The sequence below is a fragment of the Ambystoma mexicanum genome, chromosome 1p, assembly GCF_040938575.1.
Source record: "Ambystoma mexicanum isolate Mex_15411 chromosome 1p, UKY_AmexF1_1, whole genome shotgun sequence".
NCBI classification, from domain to species: domain Eukaryota; kingdom Metazoa; phylum Chordata; class Amphibia; order Caudata; family Ambystomatidae; genus Ambystoma; species Ambystoma mexicanum.
Genome location: NC_090921.1, coordinates 1,389,233,019 through 1,389,256,319, shown reverse-complemented (window position 1 = coordinate 1,389,256,319; position 23,301 = coordinate 1,389,233,019). Strand labels below are relative to the sequence as shown.

The following is a 23,301-nucleotide window of genomic DNA, read 5'->3' as shown; positions in this document are numbered from 1 at the left end:
AGTAAATAAGACAAATGGCAGATATTTTAGAACTCCTTATAGTTGAACTGGTGCACACTTTGCACCCAGAACAAAACATTTTATGAGCTTTTGCAACTGGAAAGCACGACAGCTCCCCTCCAATCCTTCCACCCAGCTCAGAATAGTGGTGCTGGAAACTGGAGGGGAGAATGCCGGTGTTCCACTCCAGTTTTTGCAAAAGCTCAGAATCGCGCCCCAGAGTAAGTAATGCGATAAAGGTTACTTTTCACCAACTGCTTTTCCAAAGAGAAATAGATCTTTTTTAGAGTATAAAAGATTCCTTAAAATGAGTCCCCACATTCCACTAGAGTTAGTTAAATGATTCAGGTTAATCTAGGCTAAATCATTTCCTATAGTAAAATGTCTTTTGCAGCAGCATCAACTGAGTGTAGCCCACTATATTGCTTTCTAAACTATTTGGTGTGTACTGCATATCGAAAATTCTGTTTCATTCCTCAAAAATGTATATATTTAGAAAACAAGATTGCATTTACAAATAAAATGGTAACGTGCATAACCTGCTTATTGGACATACTTGCAATTTGGAAGTACCCACATTAGCATCAAAAGGGGGATTCAATGGGACCACCAATTATCATTCGCAATGAGTTGTGATAACAAATGCGTTGCCTGGAAATGTCTATGTTTGATTGGTTTTAATGTGCACATTCTGCTTGCCTCTTAGGAGGGTTGCCCCATCCATCCCTCGGTCTTCCACTCATCCCCCTAATCTATATTTAACCCTGCTCTCCCCTGTTTTTTGATTTTTTGATTTGTTCACAAAATCCTTTTTTGGGGGGATTTCAAGGGTGTTTTGCTTTTTTATTATTATTCTTTTATTGTTTGGTTTATATAAACCTTTCACAATTTACAACATTTTCATACAAAATTTCCAACCACTAAAATTTTTCACATAAATTCACATGCTTCTAATCGCTAAAACTTTAACTAATCACACTATACAGACAGATCTTCACTTAAAATAGAATAACAGCATTCATACTTGATTCCATGCTTTCGTGGTATCAATTATTTACAGATCATACAGTTCCTCATTTAGATACTACTTTTTTACAAACTATTGAGTACTAATTAAGATCCAGCTAAGCAGTTGCCCCATCCTATAGTTCATTCTAGTGAACATATGGTATTTAAAAATGATAACACTTTCAATTTCAATGCTATTGAGCTACCATGTATGTATGTTTTGCTTTTTTAATTCGTTTTATTGTTTTTTTTTTCTGGGCATTCATCCATTTTATATATGCAGACTGCTCTGAAAATAATCTGCACATAGGTTATCCATACAGATACAGGCCTATCGAATCCTTAAAAATCCGACTACACCTGCAGGGAGAGTTTCTTAGTTTACACACTCGACCTAAAAGAAATGCACTCGCCCCACAGTGACAAAATATTTACCAGTTCCATCTGTAAAAATGTGTCCGTCACCGTAAGCACACTTCACATTTGGTGCAATGCTGCCAGACAAAAGGCCAGCCATGCACAGTGAAATGTATTTGCCATTTACTGCAAGGAGAGTTTGTTTGCAGTAAATGTCAAATAAACGTTTCTGACATACCCATACTCACCAGCATGGACGAGTACCATGGAAATGGTTCTCGCTCTTAACAAAATCTACTTGCCAATGCTAGTGGCCAAGTAGATTTTGCAAGGCCTGAATCCCACTACTGCCCGACAAACAAGGTCATGCAGAAGGCACTGAGAAGCGACAGTGTTCAAAGTTGAAGCCATATAAAACACCAGTCTATAAATAAAATAAATGAATAATGCACAGAAACAAGAAACATGCTTGAAAACTAAATTGCCCTGGGAGCCATTTATATGAAATGCACCTTACCTTCTGGCCAAACCAAAGTCAATAATTTTTATTTGGTTTCCAGTGTGGTTCACACATAGGATGTTTTCAGGCTGTAAAGGCAAAAGCACATTTTTCAATTACATACACGTATGTGCGAAAATATGTGCAACAATTTTAGACATAAAGAATTATAAATAGGAAGATATAGGTAGCATATATAAATCAAATTTGCTATTTTGGTGACTGACTATGTACGGGAATCTTATAAAATGTTTTCTTTGAGTCTTCACCGTTACTATGGCAGGTCTAGATGAATAATGGACAGTCCATATTATGAAGCTATAGCCTAAAGGGGGTGGATTTAGTAGTAAATAGCTTTATTCGGATAAGAAAACACATAACCATCAAAGCATAAAACACAACATTCATATAGTTCATACATTATAAATACATAGATTTTTCTATAAAACAGTCTATGATTCATTGACATAAAGTGTCCAGTCTGCATCCAGGTGTTTAGAAAAATCCTCAAATACTTCTTGCAACGTCAAGGTTTTAAAAAATACCATAGCAGATCTAGAACCCAGAATATTATTACTCGCCAATGCATACATAGGATCAAAGACGTTTGTCTGTAGACCATATAAGCGGGACAAAAGAATACAAAATGAATTAAGTTTTCACTGATATTTTTCCAAAACTGGCAGCCATCTGAATTCCCTTTGCACCACTTAGCAGTAGAAGTAGCTAGAGTAAGGAGATTCAATCTAAATTTAATAGACAGAGTCTGATTTCCTGGGCATGTTAACCTCTCCAAGTATTGTTCACAACCCCAAGTGGTCTTTAGGCATAAGTATTCAATTGACAATTCACCCAATTTTGGGCTATTAAAAAAAATTGCAAATTGACCATTCTTCTAAATTCTTCTTAATACTGCTAATCGGGTGGAGTTTAAAATGGAGGTTATGTGTATAAAATGAGTTGCGAGTAGAAAGCATGGCCACGTATGGTATGCACTGGCTCTCCTACATGTCATTCCTCCAAAGAGGGCCTCCCATGAGTCTTTCCTTCCTCCATTATTCCTTCTTATTGATACCCACCTCTTATTCCGAAATAGAAACTAACAAGATCCTTTACATTCACCACTTGGGGTCAGAGGCAATAAATGGACCTTATCCAGCACCAGGATTGACATTGTGGCCTACGCAGTCTACGCTTTACGGTTGATCAGTGTCCTTCTGACTGTCCTTAGCCAACATGTTCAAATTAAGCAGTATGGGGTAGATGGGAAGCCATAATAACAGTATAGCTAGCTTTAAATGTGTGGCAATAATAATTTCTTGGTTATTTTTTATATCTTGTTCGTATAGCAGGGCTGAAGCTTCAGCCAAATTGGATAGAAAACTCACCCCACTCATGACCCAATTCTGTAAATGGTCAATGATCCCAGCATTAAGATTTTATACACCAAAAATCCAACTAGACTTACTTTATGGTATAGAAGTAGTGGATACCCTGTTTGACAAAGAGCTGGATATCATCGAAGGGTTTTAAGTGTTCCAAAATGTACCCCACTAGTTGCTATTTGATTGGAGTTAGGATTGCAATCAATTAGCTCCCTTACATTATCTAGGAACCTGATAATTTTTCATAAAATGTTATATCATCCAGCAAATTCATTGTATTTTATTTTGAAAGAGATTGTAATTGTTGCATCATCAGCAGCCCTAAACTCCTTTTGAGATGGTTGTAATTTAGTATTACAGGAGGTGGGTTGTGATGCTGCCCTACTAGTACCAAAAACAGCCAGGGTGAAATGGAAATGACTCAAATTTGATGAGGCGAGGCAATATGAGGGTGTTCGAAACAATATCTCTTTACAGGAATATGCGAAGACTATTAGGAAATACGATACAGTTCGCAGCTATCTAAGACGATTCCCAGATCCCAAGTTGTGTTTAATATTCATGTGTTTTAGATTGAACCTGTTTCATTCTTTGGAAACCTGGGGACCTAGAAGGAGTCTTCCAAAGGACCAAAGAACTTGCAGTCTCTGGAAGGAGCAGGGCATTTTAGAGCCTGGTTACATTGTTATCATAAAATGTTTGTGTACTTGAATATTGTCCTTTGAAACTTTGGAAAATGTGTCTTGGGTTTTTGTTTGGCACCCCCAAATAAATTCCTGTCATCAAAGGAGTCGTGATTATTTATGGGTCACAATCATAAGCTAACCATTTCACAGACATACTTTATTAAAACCATGTATACTGTTTGGAGTGAGAGCTGGCCGTTCGGAAAAGATCAGTAGGGAAAAAGTGCCTGAGATTATTCTGTATTATATATTTGGAAGTATATTTTTGAAAAGGTGTGAACTGTAAAGCTTTATTTATTTTTGGTTTTATATTGTATTAGTATGCTGTTATTAATTGCTCAATATGCATTTATAGTTTTACATTTTTTCTTGTATTGCACAAAGGTTTTTACAAACCAAAATACAAATTAAAAACAATAAAAATAATAATAACATAATGACAACATATAGCGAAATAGGAGATTGTTAATATTGGGGAAAATTGCCTTTTAGGTTTAGTTCATTGCAATATTGAACGCCTTATTTTACATATAGTAAAATGTTTTCAAAAGAGTGCCTGATTTGCACAAAAGGGGAAAAGAGCAATGGCTCACCTTTGACATATTCTAAGCACTCACCTCGCAAGTTTAATTAACGAGTAGCATTAAATTGGGTAATATTAAAATCTTATTAAAGCACTTAGAAGCGGAAAGAATCTGACATTGAGTGCGATTTGAAAAGCTGGTCTTATTAATACTGGTCTTCCAAACTAGATGAACATATGTATTTAGGTTAATGTTGACACTATGCACTTTCTATCAGTTCCCCTTGGAGCATTGTTTGTCAGGGACTGATCTAACTGCTTAGCTGTCAGAGTTTAGTTTTATGAATACCTTTCACAGCCTCAACCAGTTCACCTAGGCTCTGTACACCATGAATGAATTATTGCATCAGGTTTTAAGCACTTACTGTATAGTAATTGCTCATGCCCGATAAAGCTGCCTTTTATGTATAGCGCTTCTCTGTACTGGACCACATTAAATAGCTGAATTATGAATGTTTTAAAAAGTTAAAGCAGCGGTTCAGTGATGAGGCTCCAATTTATCAGGCATAACTCCTCGATTCCATAAGCAAATGTTCAGGCTTTGACCTTCCCCTGAGTGCTCATAGAAAATGGTGCACATGTGTGTGTAATGGGCAGGGCATGCATTTGCAGTGCGGGATGCATTGACCCACTAGGCTCTGCCCTGCGACATCACTATGTGCTGGTGGCACCAGAACCAGCAAAATGGCCGCAAAAAGCCCTATGTGCGCTAAACCTCTCATAAATTGCGCAGCGAAACCGGAAAAGTTGGCTGCCAATCTACATTGCCTGTGTCAGTGGTGGAACAGGAGACCACACTGCTAAAACCTGTCATTGGTCTGCCCACAGAGGGAAAATAAATGGAAACTACATGAAAGGCAGTGCTTTATTGCCAGGAAACCCAAAGGTGCTCTGAAATCCGTTTTTACTTTGGCTGCTGAAATTGCAAAATAATGGTTCCAAACATCAAGAAATATCCAACATCCTTGCTGGGTGTTAACCATCACCTTATTTAAGGAATCCACATAAGCACACAATGTCAGGAGAAGCAGAATCCATCATAAGAATATCCACAGTGTGCTTGTCTGTGAAAATCTGTAAAAGATGGGCGCGGTACCGTCGGCCGCCTGTATGAAAGCTGTCCTTTATTTACGCTGTAAGCTTAACTTGTGCAGTTAAAATCACATGGTTGAAATTAAGTGACTTGCCATCAAAAGCAATATAGGTTGCCACTACTTAATCTCTATGCTTTAAAAAGACTGGAATTAGAGATCTGTTTGCCTATTTTGAAATGTAAGTTTATTTTATCAAAGACACATTTAAACAAGTTGGGTTTTAAGATGAACTGATACCAGCCAAAGAACTTCAAAGCACATTCCACAGTTTGCTCCAACAAGGCAGCTCTCCTGCTTCTCAGCAAAGCCAGGAACTCTCAGTCAGGTGTTAATGAAGTGGGGAGGGGATTTTGCTCTGCTGCCCCTGAGAGAGACAAAGGATTTCCTGGACTGAAAAGAATATGCAGATGCGAGTGTCAACAGAAACCCCTGCCAGAGGAAAGGGGTAGAGATTGCTCTTGACCCACCAAAACTTTGGGGGCGGGACAGACAGTTATGTGTATTCTTAAAGCACAAGAAAGTATATTTTTGAAATGGACTGACAGAGGACTGTGCAAAATTGTAAAAATGTGTAAAAGACAGTAGTGTTAATATGAAAATTATGGTCATGTTTTAAAACTACTCAGAACTCTGTGCTATGTTCAGGGGCATGACTACAGAATGTGTGGTTCTGTAGCAATTGTAGTGATGCCAGAAACAGGAAACTTCACATGATTATGCCCAGATATCATGCGCACATGTGTGTAAAAAGGTGGACAAATCTGACATTGGGTACCAGACCAAAAAAGCGAAAAACTGCCAAATCTGAACCCAAGCTCTCACCGACATGGGGCTGGCATGAATACTTTCTCCACCAAATCTGTGATATTAATATGCTATTGCTAGCTAGTTTGTAAAATTGTAAATATGTCTTGTATGAAAAATAGATATTCTGTGCAGAAACAAAGGGGAGGTTCTCCCTGGATCATAAAATACAGCGTCATCATGACAATCTGTTTTCTTCTCAAATCAGGGGGGAGGAAATGCTCTAACCAATAGAATTCCTAGGGGTGTGCCTAGCATAATTCAGAATACCCACCCCTTTAGAAAAGAAATGAATAGAGATAGCTTAGAGGACACACACATCCACCCACCATCCGATTGCCGGCGGAGCACTTTGCAAGAGAAATCCATATCCAAGACTCCAGACTTTAGACTCGAAAATTTGAAAGCAGAAAGGCCAACTTCCAAAGCTGAACCCTTCCCAGCTTGGCCTTTAATAAATCCTGAAACCAGATTTTACCCCAGACCTCCAAGGGGAACCAAAAAGAACAGCCTTGCTGAGCTGTTGCTGCTTTCTTGCTAAGAATTCTTGCCAGAATCCAGAGAGCGAACCCAGTATAGCAGAGCTGTGACCAGATAGCTGCGAACCAGAAGCAACCCGTCAGACCCAGTCCAGCCCCGCCGTGCAGTGTCCAGTGTGCCGTGCTGAGTGCAGAACCAAAGCGCCTTGAGTCCAGTCCGGTGTGCTAGCTGAATTCCTGTCCAGAAAGTCTCCCTGACCAGATCCCTGACGGGTCCATTCCAAACAATGGTAGTGAGTATACATAGCATAGGATTGTTGCTAGAAAATATATTATCCATAAGTAATCCTATCCAAACCCATTCTATTATATCCAGAACTGCTTTGTAGAAAATCTTTTGTTTTACCTGAATATTTCTCTCATCCCTATAGTCCTTTGGTAATAGTAGTGTTAAAATCATCTTTGCGCTAATATATTTTCTGAAGAAAGGCAAGCGTCTCGGCAGGTAGAAACCATCCAGAGGCGTCGCTGGGTTGGTGGCTGTGCTGTCGTGTAGCTTGTGGCTTCATAGTCTCCCTAGTGTAAAGAAATCTTGTGTATAATTTTAAAAGCGCATCTTTGTTTTGCAAATTTTGCCTCTTTCTGAAAAAAATCGACCTCCACAAAAACCTTCATAACTTCTTCACTGTGAAACGTAAATTGTGTCTAATTGAAGCTAACATCCTCAGCTTTCAACGCACCTAAAACTGCATCCCAACTCCTTCTAGTTTTTCCACAATCACGCTTACCGCGCGCGGAAAAGTTTGCCGCGAATTTTTCGTTTGGCTCCAATCCATCACGTGTGAAATAGCTGTTCTTTGCATCCGACCTCAGAATTAAGTTTTCAACCTGCTAGTTATTCAATAATAATTGCTAGTGTTTGTCAGATACCATAAAAAGCGGCTCCCACTAGTATTGAAACTATTTTAGTGAATTAAATCCATTTTCAGTGTTTTTTACCATTTCATTCAAAGCCACATTCAAAACCATTTTTGACAAGTTTGCAATCATTCCGGTTTTTCTCTGAGTTTGCTGGGGGAAATTGGGATTGATACTGTGTTGTTGAATTCTGTATTCCTGAAACCTGTTTTCTCTCCTTCCATCTCTCTATATTGCATATTGGGGGATTGAGTAGTGTGCAGGGGGGAAAGAGTAATCACATTGCATTTTGATTGAATCCACACAAAGTATTATTCTATGCTGCATTATTTCCTATCATTACTCCTTGAGATTCAAGAGATTTATTGTGACATCACCCATTGGTGATCCTTGTATAAATATTAAATAGTGTGATATATATATATTGTGAAATACATAAAATAAATCCTTTTAACTTTGCAAAACAGCCTGCTTCCTGGTACAGTGCGACCGGGGGAAGGAGGGGGGATTAAAAGAGAGGGGCGTGATATAAGGGTACATCATTTAGAACTAAAAGAACTTATAGACATAAATATATAATTAAGGGTTTCAATTGTGCATCCCACACTAGGCATTGACTTAGGTGAAGTGCCGGGTTGAAATCACTTACAGCAGGCATCGTGACCCATGTTGAAGGACTCAGAGACACATACGATTTAAATAATAAAGAGCTCCCTGAGCTGCTATATTGACCGTGTCTCATGGAGATTTTGGAACTGAAATAATGGTACTATGTTCTGATGATAGAACTGATGCAAGTGAGAAAAAACTGCGATATGCTCAAAAGTCCTTCTCATAAACAGTTATTCCAATTGGCTCTTGGTCTGACAAGCTAAACAGCACTTCCCAGATACAAGCTAATTCCAAGTACATTTTCAGAACAAGCATTGACACTACAATAGTTTCAAGTGATGTATAGTCACTGTATTGTTATTGTTCGGGTATTTGGATATATGTTGAGGCACTCACATCATTTTCCAGCTGTTGCCATCATATGCCCAGGGTACACCATCATTGCTCAAGTAACTGCATGCTAGGCTCTGATACTTACATACCCTTATGCTCACACTATTGCAGGTGTTACCATAAACACTCCTGGGGCCAGATTACAGAAACTTTGCAAGTGCAAAGTTTGCACAGTATTAGCACTAGGGCAAAGTTTGCCCTATTTTTAAAAACACTGGGACACATTAAAACATGTTCATTTGATTGTTATTCAGAACTACTTATCATTGAAGTCTTCGGCTTGAAAACGACCAGCGTGTCGAAACACGTGTCGGCTGTTCGCAACTGAATTAAAGTCATCATTTAATTCTCAAACTTGAGTGATTCTAACCACTTTCTTACTGGTGCTGAGCGCATCACCATCCCATACCCTTAATTCTGTATTCATTTGTGCCAACTGGGGTGGATAGGTTGGTGGGACCTGAGTGATTGCTGCTAGCACACATCTTCTCACCTGATATAACCTGTAATAGCATTTTGAGGGTGATCATTGGCGCACAGATTTCTAGTCTCGAATCCACTAGTCAATCCCATTTGTTATATAACAGACTAATAAAAGGTATTCAATTAAATAACGTTAGCCAAACAAGTGGTCGTGGACACATTTCAACATACCCATAGTGGTTTGGGTCAGACTTCATTTGTTTCCACATAGGTGCTGAATTTTACAGCCCAAAACATGGCAGCTCTCTTTTCAGTTAGCCATTGACACCGAAAAAGGACTTCATATCATTGTCATGGATACAATTATAAACACTCGTCTAGTCATTGACTCAGCGATTTTACAGAACTGCCGACGCGTGTCAAGGGGTCACTGCACCTAGCAGGTAAGCCACCAGGAGGATGGGCAGCACCATCCTTGCGGCCGCCCATTAACGTTACTCGGAGATAGTATAATTATATGTATGGGGACGTACAAAATGCAGCACAATTATGCAATGCACAAACAGGCACTAGCCACTTTTAGCGATGTGACATGGATGATTCTTTCACATTCACACAAAGCAATGTGTAGAACGTTTTCCCACGGGTGCACGCACAACCAAATATGATTATATGAATACCAGTAAATGCTCGCTAATTTTAAAAAATAGCGTTTGCCCGCGCGCAACTTAACGTCATTGGCACTCCTATTACCTTTAATACTATTCGATAATGACAGAAAATTGGCATCTGTCCAGTATACAAATCGAAATTAGCAGTCATAAATAGGCAATATCTCAGGACCTGGGATATGCAATGACCTATTGGAACCATTTTGCAATTTGTTTTATTTGTACAACATCCGTTTTAGGTGGGATTCTAACCCAGGGATTTGAACACAAGACAACTAATATTGGCTCGTACCAGACTCAACAGAGTGATGGTAAGACTATTACTCTATATTCATTAAGGTGAAACGTCACTTGGCCCATAGAGAACAATATGAATATGTTTAATCAAGTAGGCATGTGTAACATTCAGAGAATTATTCAGTTGGGTGTCAGATGAGAAACACCTTAATATAGTATACCTGATGTTTCACATCTAACACTGTCATGTGACAATTAACATGCAACTAACTCGAGGATTATTTATTCTATCCTTCTCATTTCCACTAAATCCCACTCTTTGCCCCTCCCTCATCTCTGTCTTCTTATACACTCTAATTTCATTGTGCTTTGAACAGTGATCATAATGGCATTGTGTTATGTTGTGTTATGCCCTGTTTTGAGAACGCGTGTCAAATAAAAAGGGCTCTCCCACGGGAGATTTGTGACTTACAACTGGTTTGCACTTATTTGGCTAAATTTGTGTGGCACAGTCACCGTGTGAAATCTTTACCTATACTTGTCTAAAACCTCAGAGGAGGGGTACGGGTTCCTCCAAACACCCTTTCACACAGACGCGACACGTGAGATTTTCATTAGTATAAAAAGGGCGCAAGGCCTATGAGGTTGACCCCAAACAACTACTCAACCACAGCATCATGTTTATGTTTATTGTGTTTATATAGCACTTTACGCCAAAGCGCTTTACATTATAACAACAACAAGGATACAATAAAGATGAAAACAGTAGAAGCAAATTACAAAATATGAATCAATCCAGTAAAATAGTAAGTAGAACAATTTTGAGAAAGGAGGGGGTGGAGAAGGAGAGGGAAGTGGTAGACAGGAAGTGGAATAGACTGAGGATGAGAGAGGAGGAGAGGGGACTAAGAGGAATGGAGCAGGAAGAGAAAGGTAGGAAGGGGAAGGTCTAAGGAGGAGAGAGGAAGGTGGAAGGAGGGGATAGGAGTGTCAGGGTGGGGAGTGGAGAAGAAGCGATTTCAAGGAAACACAAAAGGAGGAATAGGTGGGGGTGGAACGGATAGAGAGAGGTAAGGAGTTCCAGTGTAGTGGGGCAAGGAGCTGAAAGGAGCAGAAACGAGAGGAGGCACATGAGGACGGGGGAACAGAGAGAAGGAAGAGATCAGCGTATCGGAGAGAGTGGGAGGGAGTGTAGAATGAAATGAGAGAGGAGAGATATGGGGGAGCAAGATCGTGAATTTCTCCTCGCCACGTCTCTGCTGTTTCTACTCTTTTCCTTGTTTCAACCATCTCACCATTCTCATCTTCTTTGCAGTAATTCTTTTCTCCCCTTCATTCTGCTACTCCTCTTCTTCTCCATGAATCCTCATATTCCCCTGTCCTATTTCACCGTCTTCTCCTTTGTGCTGCTCCTCTTCTTCTTCTTATACCGGCTCTTCTTACACTCCTCCTCTCCTATGCTGTTAATACACTGCGCTGTTTCTCTGCTTCTCCTGTTCCTTTCTTTTATTTTCCTCCTCCTCTCCTGAGCTGTTATCTAATTCTCCACATTTCCTTTGTTCTCACACTCCTTCTCTCTACTCTCATCAACGTCATAGCCTTACACACTCCAATTCTTTGTCTCCAACTTCCCCCTTATTGCAACCTTCTCTCGGCATCCTCACTGTCTGAGTAAACAGTCCCCCCTTTACAGCACTGAGGAACTTGTAATTGAGGTCCTTTATTGGTTGCAGGGGGTAACATGTAGGGACTTAATGTGGAGCATTTGCATTGGCTATGGGTGGCTCTAAAGTAGTGTGCATCCTCATGCTACACGGGAAGGTCTCCTCCAGGCCATTTGGGACCTTTTGAGCCTATGATCTTGATTATCTGCCTTTTTCCTGACCAGAACTATTTTCTTTTTTTTTCCTTTAGGGTAATGCTTCACCATCCTACTCCACGTATTGAGGGTTATCTAGAGAAATATTGGGGCTGCTGGTGGTATCTTGGACCCTAATCCTAGGTTGGGAGGATAGCTCAGGGGCAATGTGCTTGTCTTGGAAGCAAGACAACGCAGAGCAACACAGGTTCGCATCTCGGTCCTATGCTTAGAGATTGGTCTCCCGAGTTAAGTGCATTATAAAAGATAAATTCATTAACCTAACTTTTTTTACTCTTCCCTTAAAGCTCCTTCACTCTTTGTGGCAATTGTGTCCCTCTCACAGGGTTGTACAGTCATCTCCTAAGGCTATTGTGACAAAGTCCCCTGATTGATTATTGGGACTTCTAGTGAGGTGGTCAAGGGGTACAGGTACTCCCCCAAGTTAGAGGATGGGTCAGAGGCGGCATTTTTAGAGTCTGTTCTGGCTGAACTGGTCTGCAAAAACCTTCCTGGTCCTCCCTCTAGTAGGGGGGCCTGTTTTCCTCCCGCCTCCTCATGTATTGTAGTCATATCCCCTCAGACCTTCACACTCAACCACTGATGTTTAGAACTTTAACTTCCTTCCCTTTTCTGGTCTGTAGATGTCCTGATATTTCCTCTTCTACAAACTCCTCTCTCGCTCGCTCTCTCTTCAGACGATATCAACTCACCTCTGGCCCCTTCACACCTCTCTTTCTCTTATAGTCCACATCCACGCCTTCTCAACAACACCACTCCTCCAGACGAAAGCCCCTTCTTTTTCCAACATCCTCACAACTGTCTTTCTCTGATGGTATGCCTCCTCCACGTCCCAACAATTTTTCTCATGTAGAAGGCCTCTCCCTTTCCCATATATGAAAGATCCCCCGTCCAACCTCATTCATTTTCTCAGACCTCCAATTCACTTGCTGATGCTTCCTTCTGCACCAATCACCTCCAGACTCTACCTCAAACCCCCAGCTCTCCCCTACTGCTCTACTACCTGTACTCCTCTGTCTCATCACTCTTCACCAAACTCCTTCTTCCAATCTTCCAATTGCTAATTGAATTCCCCACAGACTGAACTGGGAGTTCTTTATAGTACAATTCTCCCTCTCCTTGGGCAGTGCTTAAGCATATTAAGGATGCCCGTGTACTGAGGATCGCACTTTACTGTGATCGGGCCATGTGCTGTTGGTCACATGCTCTGGTAGGGAGCTGGCCTGGGGTTACATAAGCGCCTTTTGCCATCTTGGATTTCAGTGAGGCCATGGGCAACTATGGGATCTTCATCCCTCCTCCTTGAATCCCTGCTACGGTTACCTGTGTCAATCTGGGTCCTTCCTTTCTCAGCATTTGTATTTGGGGTCAGAAAATACTCTGATAAGTATTGAGTGATGCCTATTACCTTTACCATGTATTTGTCATGAGAAGTTGCAAGTTGGTGATCCCAGCAATGCTAGTGGAGCTGGGAGAATGGGGTTTGCTTACTTTTCTGCTCGCACTGTAGTTGGGTGAAAGTTTATAACCACAGGACTTCCGTGAACTGCCCGAGTATGAGCCACGCTGTGTTTTCTCATTTCTCAGATGCTTTAAAATGTTGTAACATTATTCCATTAAATGGAGAAGCTTTAAATTCTACAATGGATATTGGAGTTTGACTAGGGGACTTGAATGGCTATTCTAATATGCCAGTATCATGAAAAGGGCTTTGGGCCTCCCCTTTTCCTTGTTGTGGCATGAGACATGGGAGCCCATGTTCCAACCCCCTTGGGAGCCTTGTAAATTTGTACAGGTGGTAGTGGGGTGAGTGATCCTATACCTGTCTCTCAGGTGGTCCTGGATCTCTCTCTGCGTATAACGATGTGAGTAAACCTGTGACTGCCCCTGGGTTGTCTTGGATGCCTGTCGAATGGGTCAGGTTGGGATTACTCCTGTGACTGCCCCCTGCCTTAACACATAGATACAGTAGGGTTGGATCCGAGGATCCTCTGTATACTTGCGCTGGTTACAGCATCCACTAGTTTGGGGTGTACCCTAGCCCCTTTGACCACCTCACTGTCCGACAGGTCAGGCAAGGGACTTTCACACAGCAGTTAAGTGCAAGACTGGTTGAGGGTGTATTAAAAGGCTAAGCCCATAACCCCGGGTTGAGGTTGCTTGGCCTTTTTGTGGCCTGGTAGCATTTGACTGAGTCTGGGTGTACCAGCTTGTATGGGTCTGGGTTTCCAGATGGCTGCAGTCTGATTTGGCATAGTAAGTTGTAAAGAGTAGGACACTGCAGAATGGTAACATTTGTCCCATTTATGCTTCGAACATTGACATTAACTTAACATTGAATGCAAAATAAAAAAAAGAAAAGCATACAAGCCAACTATCCCTTGTCATTCCAGTCAACATTTTTTTCTCATAATGGAACTAGCACCTAGATACCGAAGGGTTCAGTGCGCTGCAACAAATGCAAAAATAAATAAATAAGCATTGTACGTTTATGCCCATTTATCTCAGTATGGCTAGATACTATTATGACTAGTTCATACAGCATGCCAGATTTCATCATATCCAGTTAGAGATTCCCTTACTCCGTGCAGAATGCCAGGTTAACACAGTAAAGGCAGATGCCATAAGCCAAGATTGTACAGTAAGGCCAAACTCCAGTATGTCCAGTTAGCACTGCAGTGCCAGAGTCCATTATACTATCAAGGCATTGGATATAATGGGACAGACCACTTATCTTACTTTCATATCAAAAGATATGATATAGCCGCCCCTTCAGCTAGCATCCTAAACTTGGATAAAAAACGACGAATAAGCAGTTTACAGTCGGGGCTAATCCCATAAACCTGCTGAGGTTGTTCAGCCTATGCATGGCCTGGCCACTAGGCCCTCATTCCAAGTATGGCGGTCCGGAAATAAGGGTGCCGGTAGCAACGTAATGGCACCCTTTCTGGACCGCCATACTATGCAAATGCTGGTAGAGGCTCCGGATACCCCGGGCAGGCCCGACCTGCTGGGTTTTCAGGTCCCTACTGGTGTGTCTCTCACTGAAGCACAGGCACCAATAGCAACAGTGCTTAATTGACCCTATTTCCAAGGAGTCCAACAGGGGTTATTTACCGGTTCCGCCACCTGCCATAATGTCCTGGTGGCTCCGGGAAGTCGGGCGGTGGAACGGTGTTGTGGGTTGCCGGTAACCCGACGCCTACAAACGGGTTTTCCGGCAAACCCGTAATGAGGCCCTAGGAGAACCAGCTTGCATAGGTTTGGTGTTCCAGAAGACAGTAGTCTGACATGTCAAAAACTGCAATGAGTAAGATACTGCAGAATTGTAACATTTGTCACATTGATGCTTTGAAATTCCATTAACATAACAGTGAATGAGGAATTAGAAAACATAAAACTATACATGGTAGACTATTGTTTGTTGGTTTGTTTGTTTATTTATTTGGTAATGCGCACCAGACCCTTAGGTAGCTGGGCGCAACAGGACAAAAAAACTTAAAGCTTAGTTAAAAGACACTTTGGGTACATATAAATACATACAAAAAATATCCAATTAATGCCACTTCCAGGTTACAATAGAGTGGTGGAAGCTGGGGGTCACATATTACATACTACATATAGCACTATCCCTTACCCGTAACAGTCAGAACTATACTGTTATACTTTCATACCCATTTATCTCAGTATAGCTAGATAACTTTATGGCCATTTAGTACAGCCTTACAGATTTCATCATGTCCACTTAGAGACTCCATTACTCTGGATTAGCATGTTACGGGCACACTCCATTGTGCCAGGTTAGCACACCAGATGCCATAGGCCACAATAGCATTCTTAAACCAGTGCAGGAGTGCCAAAGTCCATTATACTATCAAACAGCAGATATAAAGGGAATATCACCTTGTCTTGCTTTCCTACCAGAAGATATGGTCTGACTTTTCATGTAGTCAGCATTCAAACCTTGGATGAATAGCAAGGAATATGCGACCTCCAATTATGGACACAATCCTAGAGAGGAAAACCTCAAGTAGATAAAGAAAAATGGCAGGAGGGTGAGAACAGCATCTGCCAGAAAAGAACCCTGAATGTGGTGGGCGGGCAAGAGTGTTGTGCTGAGAGAATCAAAGATCATGGAGGAACCTGTGAGAAGCATGAGAGAACCAGAGGTCACAGTGAGACCTATGAGGAGCTAGGGTGAACCATCAGGTTCTGGTGAGACCCCGGAAGATTGATGTTTTAATTGAAACAAGGTCTATGGAGAGGGCTAAGGGATTGGTGCTGACCAGAGCCCTGCATGCTGAAGGCAGACCCTGGAGTAACATGAGGAGGAGGCTGCCCAGGAAGTCTTCTGATGTTTGCATCATTTCTAGAATAGGGAGGAACTTCAGAGGAATCGGTTTATGAACACTCTTGTTTGCCAAACTCAGAGAACTCTTTTGCTGTTGCTTAGGGTTAGCTTGGAGGCTAAGGGTTTAAAAAGAATAGATTGAAACGTTTTGTTGTCCTTTACTGTTGGACTCTAGTTGTTACAATACCTGTAAGAATAGGAGTAAGATTATTATGTTAAAGTAGTTCATCAACCTGTGATGCAGGGAGTGTCTGGAGAACTACGTTTTGAGTTCCCCATCCCTGACCCGAGTTTATTGAGTAGTTTTTTATTTTGGCTAGAATACTTGCCTGGTACTGATAGGCATTTAATGAACTGAAGATCTTGTGTTGCGCATCTTAAAAAAACGTGTTAAACTGTACTTGTACATTGTGTAATTGCTCAACATCCTCAAAACAAAAAGATGATGGCTGGAAGGTTTTGAATTAATCGAAATCACAGGCATTGATCTCCCTCCAGACCACAGCTTTTCAGTCTGCTATGCCATTACAGAAGGGAATGTACATATGCAAGTCAGGCTTGGTCCCTGTTGCATGCTGGGCATACCACTCAAACCAGACAGATCAGAGTAATTGTTATTGTTATTGTTATTTTGCATTTATATAGCGCCTTATATACCATTGGTATGGTCTGAAGGCGCTGGTAGGTTCAACGCCCTTGGGAACCGAAGGTCTTGAAGTAAGTTCCATTTATTTAGGTCCAAAGTTACAGGTACAATCAGGAGCGGTTCATCATAATAGGTGAGGGAGCACTGACCCACTTATACCGTTGCCCATTATGGAAGAGCAGCGGTTAAAACTGTCAACGGAAAACGTGGTTTCCCTTTAACAGTTTACATTCCCCAGAGCGCATGTCCAATGGACCATGTAAGGCTGGGGCATTTTGATTCCCCTTTGGGGATGCAGGCTGGGGAACTGCACTACTGAATGTGCGAGGGGGTGGTCCTGATCCTCCCCACACCTCCACGCTCAACGGCATGCTGGCAAAGTAGCACTCCGGCTCCTGCGCACATGTGTAAAAACCAGGAAGTGCTTTGGGGCGCTTCCCGTTTCCTGTTCTTGTGCATGGGAGCTGGAGGGTCCTTGTCACAGGAGGCAGTGTCTGAGGCGAGCATGATCCGGGCGGAGGTAAGTAAAATGTAATTTTGTATGTGTATGTTTTTATGTTTGTGTATGCACGTGTGATTGAACGAGTATATGAGGTATGGGTGGTTGGGACCATGCACGTGTAAATGAGCGAGTGAATGATGTGTGAAAGAGCGAGTGAATGTTCTGTGAATGTGTGTTTGAATGAGCTGTTGAATACTGTGTAAATGCTTGTATAATTGTGTTGGGTTTGTGCTGGCCCAGAAGGCTGGTTTGGGCGAGTGGGAGATCGAAGGAGAGATTTTCTACTGTGCATCTATGATACTGTATTATAAATGGGATCTATTTAGAAAGAGCATTTGAATTTGCGCATAATATTCCCATTTGTATCCTCATTGCACAAATAAGGGGCAATATGTGCTCAATTCAATGCACATTCCAAATTCACAAATGGGAAAACAAACAAATTCTCCTACTTGGAACAGATGCGGGGGTGGTCGCACAATGCATGAAAGGGTAATTTCTGCCATGCATTTTTTTAAGTGTGACAGCAGCAGCTTGAAATGCTTCTGTCAGGCTTGCATTTCTATCTACCAACCATGCTTTTCTTTTTTTGCATTTCAAAATAACAGGAAATGTAATGTCTTTCTCTGAGATTTTAACGTCTGTTAGGGAGAATTCTCATAAATGTACTAATTCCCTTCACCTTTGCTGGATCTTTTACCTGGAAAGAATGTGAGCCTTTTTTTCCCACTCTTTCATGTATTTTGAAGTGTGTTTTTCCTCTTGTGTTCTTTGATTATGGAGTTTTAAGATAACTCCATGGGCATCTTTTCATGTGTGTTACGCAGCACCTTCAGTGCCGTGACACAGGGATGTCTTTTTAAACTTCCCACAGGTTTAAATACCTTCTCTGGGATAAACTACTGTTTCCCAGAGAATGTAAAGTTAAATTGACTTTACTAGTCTTTTTAAATTCCTAGACCCAGCACACACTATCTTCCCATAGAGTGCTGGAGGGGTTACCTAGTATCCCCTATGTCTAGAAACTCATGTAGCAGTCAAATGCTACCCTTTTCTATCGAAATGGCTGGTGGCAGTGGTTTTACAACGAACTACCATAATTTATCCCGACCGCAAACACTGGTAGCTAAAAATCGTGGGAGCCATGTTTTTCAAGATGATGCCTTAAGCCCCTTTGTTTAAACAGGTCCCGGTCTTCTTTTTTCGCCATTTCTTTTTGAAAAGGTCCTTCTAATGTTTGTCTCTGCACGCCAAACTAGGTTTGGTCCCTTTGATTCCATGCCTTTGGCAGGCTTCAGGACTGAAGACCGCCTCTGGCGTCTGAGTGTCTGGGGTGGGCAGGAAGTGAGGGAGGTGCCCGAAACTCCCTGTGCTTAGTCTCCTAGGAGACCCAAATGCACTCTGGCGTGATTGGCTGGCTGACTGTCTGGCAAGGACAGCCACCCTGCTGGGTGAGTGACAGCTAGGCTGTAATTAATGGGAGAAAACTGTTTAAAAGGCTAGTCTCTTCGACTGGAAAGCAGAGTCGACCACTGGAACGAAAGAACCGAAGACGAGCTGGAAGAGGACGGCTGCTGCAACTCCTGGACCGTTGGTTTGGCCGGTGAAGCCCTGCTGCCGGTCTGAATTGCCAAGTTCATCTCGACAGAGAAGCTCTGGTGGGACCAAATCAACTCGTAAGCCACCTGGATACCATTCTCACAGCTGGTTAAAATTAACCAGGGGGAAGGACACCAGCTTGTGTGCTTGACTACAGCTACTCAAACTGAAGTGACTCCATTTTGTCAGCGTTTCCTGGCGATCCCATGCAGTGTAGGAGTCCCCCGACGTCCTCCCTCCTCTCCCCACGACTGAATCTCAGGAACAGTGAGATCTGCAGGAATTGCCAGGAACCAACGTCTTCAGCTGCATATTTTGCTTTATATTAAGTTACTGTGCCAACCCGATTGAGAGAATGCATCTCTCGCGGTGAAAGTTCGTGGAACTTGACCAACTTGCAGGCCTAATCAGCTTGTGACCCAACATATGATTCTTTTTCGTACAAACTACTTATGAGAACTTTGGCAAAGACTTTACCGTTTACTTCAAGAACTGCTCTTTCCTATGCAAGACACTAGCCCATTGACTTTGGCCTAGGCCTATTGAACCGAATCGAGTCCTCTCGTGAACTGAAACTATTTGCACTACCTAAGAAAGTATTTCACTTAGTGCTGCATGTGGCGCACCCCTACAGCAGCATAATCATCATATGCATTGCACCTTCATGGTGGCCCAGACAAGGCATTGTGGGAGTGGCCTGTGCTTCTCCAAGAAAATTGGGGGTCCTCACATTTGCGTTACGCCACTGACGCTAGGTACATGCCCAGGCCTCCATACAGAGAGCAAACAACTTGAATGTTTTTAGTAATTCAGTGCCGAAACAGGTGTTTTCTAATGGGCACTTTATCGTATTGCACAAATGTAAATATTTTCTATGGATGTATGCCTATATTAGGTTGCACTTGTGTTTACTTTCAATTTACCATGGTAACGTGCCCTTCAACTTTCCAACTGAAGGAAGTGTTGTACAGGTCAAACTGTATGCACTACTCTTTTTTTGATAGGTACCTCTCACTCCATGGTGGCAGATTTATCTCCCTTTTCTGGCTAATTAATTCTAAGACACATCCTTACTAGTAGGATGACACCTCCATAAGCAGTATTTATCCTAGAATCTTGCAGCTTGTATGACTCCCCTTGGAGCACCCCCGCCCATTAGCAGCTTGCGGTTCCATTAGACAGAACTCGATGCTGCCACATAATTGCTTAGGCCACCCTTTGTGCCTGATGTCACCATTTTATCAGAGTCCATCAGTCTGAATGGGGCCCCTGCACTGGCTCCTGCAGCACCCTTGCTGCTGAATGGGGCTTCCCGAGATCATGTTCCCATTGCGCATGCCCCAGGAACAACTGCTCACTAGCAGAATTTACATCACACGCCTGCCACCAGCCGCCAATACTACAAACACAGGGCATGTGTGATACTAGTCCACGGGGAGAGCGCTCTTCCTCCACAGTTGCTGCATGTGGTTTAGAAAATGAACAGAGCCTGTTAAAGATCTCGCACAATCACCTTTTCTACCGACATCACAAAACATGGCTTCACGGCAGCGCTCAGCTGAGCTGTCTCTACGGAAGGCGCTCTGCCTAATAACAGCTTCTTACTGTACGCTTCCAGCCTGTGACCTACCGGGCCTCTGTCGCCTCTCTACAGGGGCGCAACGAAACCTACATTTGGGGTGTGGGGGGCTAAGTGGTGATGGGAGGGGCCACATCAGAAAATAAGTGTGGCAAACTTGGAGGCTCCGCCCCCAGTGTTCTACTCACCCCAGCTCCCATGGTCTGCTGTGGGGACCAACTATCAAATAGTATTTTTTACAGTACAATATGCAGAGAGGCGATGGAAGTCTTTGTTGAAAGTAGCAGCTTTAAAGTTTTACTGCGTTTGTTCAAGTACATTTTTCTGAACAAACACAGTAAAACATTAAGACCGCCAGTTTCGGGGAAAGGCTTCCCTCACCTCTTTGCCTAACAAAATGCAAATGCGTACATTCAGGGGTGCACCTAGGCTAAAAAGTAGGCGCGGGCTACCCCATCAAATGTTGGGTGAGGCGCTAACTTCAGAGACGGTGGAGGAGTGGCAAACTTACTTGTGTAGGGGCATCTAACTTCACTACTCATTGTAATGAGACTATTCTAGTGCAGCTTCAATGTTACAATCAGTTAACTCTCTCCTTTAAGTCTGAAAACACCCACTTCTTGTAGATCCTGAAGGTCCTAGAAAGTGTGAACATGGCAGATGGTGTACAATGAAAGACTCGATATCATAGCATAACAGGACATTCCAGAGTGTGGGGCAGTACTCTGGACAGCCCAAGCAACTTCAGTGGCTGGAAGCAACAGGGGAGAAAATGTAATGTTGGTTCTAACACTGTTAGTCTGCTATACGAGAATCTCTGGTGCACTGACTGGCTGGTGTCACTGTCTGCCTGTCAAATCCAGTGTTACGAGACTGCCGCAGGGCAAGTGCAGCAATAATGCAATTCTATGTGACAGTTTTGGAGCCACTAGCAAAGGTGCACCAGGGTACGCCAATTTGTCTGTACACTTATTAAAACTGTCCTATTGTAAGGGTGTAAACGTAATCACTTATAAGCACTCCAATTTTTGCAGTTGAAGTCAGGGTGAGTTTACATTATTTGCCTGGGATCACACACTTATGCTAAACAGCGAAACAGGGATTTTAACCCACTCTGCAATTTGGCCATGGCCACCTTCTTCCACGCTTTATTTGAAACAAATATTTAAGATTTGGGTGTCAAGACCAGCAATAATAATGTTCTATAGAGTTTACTTGCAAAAAACGCAAATTGCATAGTAAACCATCATGACAACATGGAAATCCTTATAGCAGCATGTTGGGTCAAAATAATATAGTGTACCTTTATTTTTCCCATTCGGAATGGAAAACTATAAGATGCAAAAGGCAAAATATGTATTTACCCAATTTATTTTCAGTGCTTTAAGGCACAAAATAAAATAGGTTGTGTCATGAACTCACTTAGGTTTGAGATTCGTCACAAACCTCCAGCGTGTTGTTATGTATGGTTTTAAGAGCATTCAACTAAGGATATCAAAGCAAATTTAACTTTTTAGCATATCAAGCTATTAGACGTTATGGGTATGAACACATTTTGAAAAGGTGCTTTATTGTGTTGCTCGCTTTAACTGTCACAGATTTGCAAGGTGACTGGGGGTCTTTCAGTGGAAAATTCACCATCGTGCATAAGAAAGGCTATTCTGCTGATGACAAAAGAAACGTGTTGTCGAGTTCATTACTGCTCTAGCTGCAAAGCCAGTGATGAAGCCTGTGTGTCTCAGGGGGGCTGTGACTCTGGGAAACCGGCAATGCTTGATGAGCCGAGCTCGCTTCGACATCTGTGCTTAGAGCCTGCCGACGCAGGTTTGATTCTTTGCAGGGCCATACTCAGCCTTTCATCCTTCCGAGGTCGATAAATGAGCACCACACACCGTGGATAATAATAAGCAGCGCTCAGATGCCAGAGGGTTTGTAGCGCTATATAAATGCTAAATTATTATTATTTTTATTAGATAGTAGATTTGCCTCGGAAGAAACAAAATGCGCCCAGAAGCATGTTCCTGTCCTTTGAACTGTTAAAGGGCATGAAAGCCCCTCCCCTCAGCTAACAATTCAGGGGGGGGGGGGCTTCAGCCCAGTCAGCTCAATGATGTTGTGCGCATGTCTCCCTAGGTGGTGGGACTTCCACTGAGGGGTGTTGAGTCCTCTGCTGGCTGCTTCCCCATCACAGTATACTTCCAGATTCGCGTCCAGGTCACATCCTCATCGCCGAATCGCTGAATCCTGCTCATACCAATCACGCCGGACACATCAGATCAGTCTTGAAGTAAGTTTCATTATTTATGCCCCCAAGTTACATGCACAGTCTTAATAGGAAGATTAGCCCACCAGGTTCCACCACACAGCTAGGCAGCTCTACATGACATTGAAAGAGTGCTGGGTAAGGAACATATTGTCGATCTTATAGTGCATGACATTACACACTCACCAGAAGATATACAGGGAAAGAACCAGAATGCCACAGTCCCACCAGAAAAGGGGAAGTTCAGCCGGAACTGCTAACTCACATCCTTTCTGCAGGAGACCACAAGCAACTCCAGACATGCTTGGACCTCATTTGGCATCAGCAGTGGGG

At 42.3% G+C, this 23,301-nt stretch overlaps 1 protein-coding gene across 1 annotated transcript in view; it reads right to left on the bottom strand.

Moving 5' to 3' along the window:
• Positions 1–23,301, bottom strand: part of MYLK3 (myosin light chain kinase 3) — a 529,860-nt gene that overhangs the window by 182,914 nt on the left and 323,645 nt on the right. Inside the window, exon 9 of the mRNA XM_069607066.1 lies at positions 1,883–1,953. Coding sequence (XP_069463167.1) covers positions 1,883–1,953 — 71 coding nt within the window. The remainder of the gene's footprint in view (positions 1–1,882; positions 1,954–23,301) is intronic.